Source organism: Macadamia integrifolia, chromosome 12, assembly GCF_013358625.1.
Source record: "Macadamia integrifolia cultivar HAES 741 chromosome 12, SCU_Mint_v3, whole genome shotgun sequence".
Lineage (NCBI taxonomy): Eukaryota > Viridiplantae > Streptophyta > Magnoliopsida > Proteales > Proteaceae > Macadamia > Macadamia integrifolia.
This window is the reverse complement of record NC_056568.1, coordinates 15,661,477-15,664,094: the sequence shown is the minus strand read 5'-3', so window position 1 is coordinate 15,664,094 and position 2,618 is coordinate 15,661,477. Positions and strand designations below refer to the sequence as shown.

General features: G+C 34.4%; 1 protein-coding gene across 1 annotated transcript; it reads left to right on the top strand.

Moving 5' to 3' along the window:
* The first annotated feature begins 503 nt into the window (after nt 1–503).
* Nucleotides 504–1,785, top strand: LOC122057128 (polygalacturonase non-catalytic subunit AroGP2-like). The gene is made up of 2 exons (XM_042619129.1): nt 504–626; nt 723–1,785. Exons 1-2 carry the CDS (start codon nt 576–578, stop codon nt 1,677–1,679), a joined length of 1,008 nt encoding a protein of 335 aa, XP_042475063.1. The 5' UTR covers nt 504–575; the 3' UTR covers nt 1,680–1,785.
* Nucleotides 1,786–2,618: the final 833 nt, after the last annotated feature.

The window sequence follows — 2,618 nt, the reverse complement described above, 5'->3', positions numbered from 1 at the left end:
TTCATTATCCTTTTTATATAGTGAAGCCTACCTATCACAAAAGTTATTGAAAAAGGTCACAAACAAATGCAAGGCCAATGGGTTAATACCCAATTTCCCTTGGTGGAAAGAAATTTTTATGGTTTTCTTAGTAAAAAATTTCCCCTATTATATTGAAATTGATTGTTTAATAAAGAAATGAACCACTTCAAATTTCAAAGCCAAAGTGAGCGACTGGTCCAAATTGTTTTCCATTTTGCAACCATTGGAGTTACCAAAACACAGTTCCATGTGGCAAAAACTAGATAGACTGTATGATACCCATTTACCCAATAGAGAAAATTGATTCAGACCTACTTCACTTTCCTTGTTTTCTATTAGGATTTCAAATATTGTTTGAAGAAATGATTAAAATTGTTTGAGAAAGTGAGAATAACTGAAAAATAACAATTACTCCAAATGTGAGTTTGTTTGTTGGTTCTATATATTTTCCCTCTATATAAATTCAAATACACACTTTCCATGTAAAAACACCCAACTCAATCCATAATTAAGTCACAAACCCAACTCATTCCAATCTCTGTATCAATCCCACCATGAGGCATCCTAATCTGATGCTTGGAATTTTGATAGTAGCACACTTAAGTGTAATTCTCCATTTGACATTCATTTCAACTTTGTTATTGCTTGTTCTTGTTTTATCTTTTCTTATTTAATTGTTATTTTTCTTCATGAAATTGCAGGGTTTTCTAGCTGAAAATACCTTTTCACAGTATTGGGAAGAGCATATTGATCTTCCATACCCTCCATATTGGTTTGTTGCAAAGATTTCTCCATTAACCCCCCATCAGGTAAATGTGTTTTTGAAACTTATGGAGGAAAATGAGTTTGCTTCCCACCTGCCATCATTTTGTAAGCTGGCTAATGTTGCTTGTTCTACAAATGCACTAGCAACCCTACCACAAAAAGTTCACTGGACTGATGGCATAATAAAATATGAGCTTGCAATTCCAAGTGGAACACCCTTGTGGGTTGCCAACCAAGGGAGATTGCCATATTTCCGAGAGTCAATGGTGAAAGAAGGAGGTTTCATGGAGATCCCTGATCTAAGAGACCCAATGTCATATAAATCATTCTTGCCACGATCTCTAGCATCAAAAATTCCATTTTCCTCTACCCGGATCAAGGAATTAAAGAAGCTTTTTGGTGTAGTGGATGAATCAAACATGGATGAGTATATCCAAGACACCCTTAAGATATGTGAGAAGATCCCTATTAGTGGTGAGCAATGTACTTGTGCGACTTCTGCCGAGGATCTCGTCGATTTTGTAGTTGAGAAATTAGGACACCATGTACGCATATGGAATACTGAGAGTGCTGAAGGATCTAATGAGAATGTCAGAATTAGAGTTGTGAAACTCATATATGGAAACCTCTCTGAACCACCAACCTTTTGTCATAGTCAACCATTCCCCTTTCAGGTCTATTATTGCCATACTCTTCAAAAAGTAAAAGTATATGCAGTTGAAATACAAGCTCAGAAGAAATTGAATCATGTGATTATGGCATGTCACTATGATACTTCAACCTGGAATCCAAACCATATAGCTTTTAAGCTGTTGGGTTTTGGCCCAGGCCTTATTGAAGTCTGCCATTGGATAAGCCAAAATGGAATGGTCTGGACAAAGAATCTAGGTTGAGCTGCACTTGAAGATGATTTGATTATCTTCTAGTTCTCTTCTATGTGTTATGTTATTGCAGAAGCTATTTGAAGGATAAATAAAAACCTATATTAACTTGCTTATTTATCTTTGAAGTTTCAACATAATTTTGGTCTTCAATTGCCCAGAAAGCTATATGACAACCAGAAATCAAAACAAAATGTCTATCGCACAAAGATTTTATCAGAACCCCTAATTGGCTGATTCTGATCCTTCATCCCTAATTGCAGAAACCTTAAATAGAAAATTCTTTTTGTCGATTGAGCTATTTATCTTCACGAGAATCATCTCTAGGGCGATGATTTTCAGTATGTCTTCAATAGCATTGAAATCATGGTTAGAGAAGCTGATTTGAACCACAAACCTTGAACTCTACAGTTGCAGCGATGAACAATGACATAACAGGAAGGAGATTAGGTATTCTAATTTTCAATCGTACCGTAAATTTGAATATGTTGTAGTATCTTAGACATTTGTCAAACTAGAGATAGAAACCCATCCAATGATTTGAATTAAACCTAAAATATCCTACAGCTAACATCTTGCTAGCACACCTTATTCCAAGGTAACCCGCTAGCATGCCCATCCCTCTCCCATATATATATATATATATATATACATATATTCTTTACTTAACAAAAGTATCTTAATATATATTATATTATTATATAATTTTTTTATAACTTTTAATATTTATTCTCTATGTCTCCATTCATCCAACTCGCCACTTAGCCTAACCTTTGTTTAGTCCACTTAAATCCATATGGCCCCATTTGTTTGATTAATAAAAAAGAGTCAAAAACTTGTGAAAGTGGATCTTACATGTTGTGGTTGGGTTGACAAGAAAAGAAAATGAAAAAAAAAAAAAAAAAGAGAAATAGACACAAAATAAAAATTTTCCCCAAACAAAGCATTCTT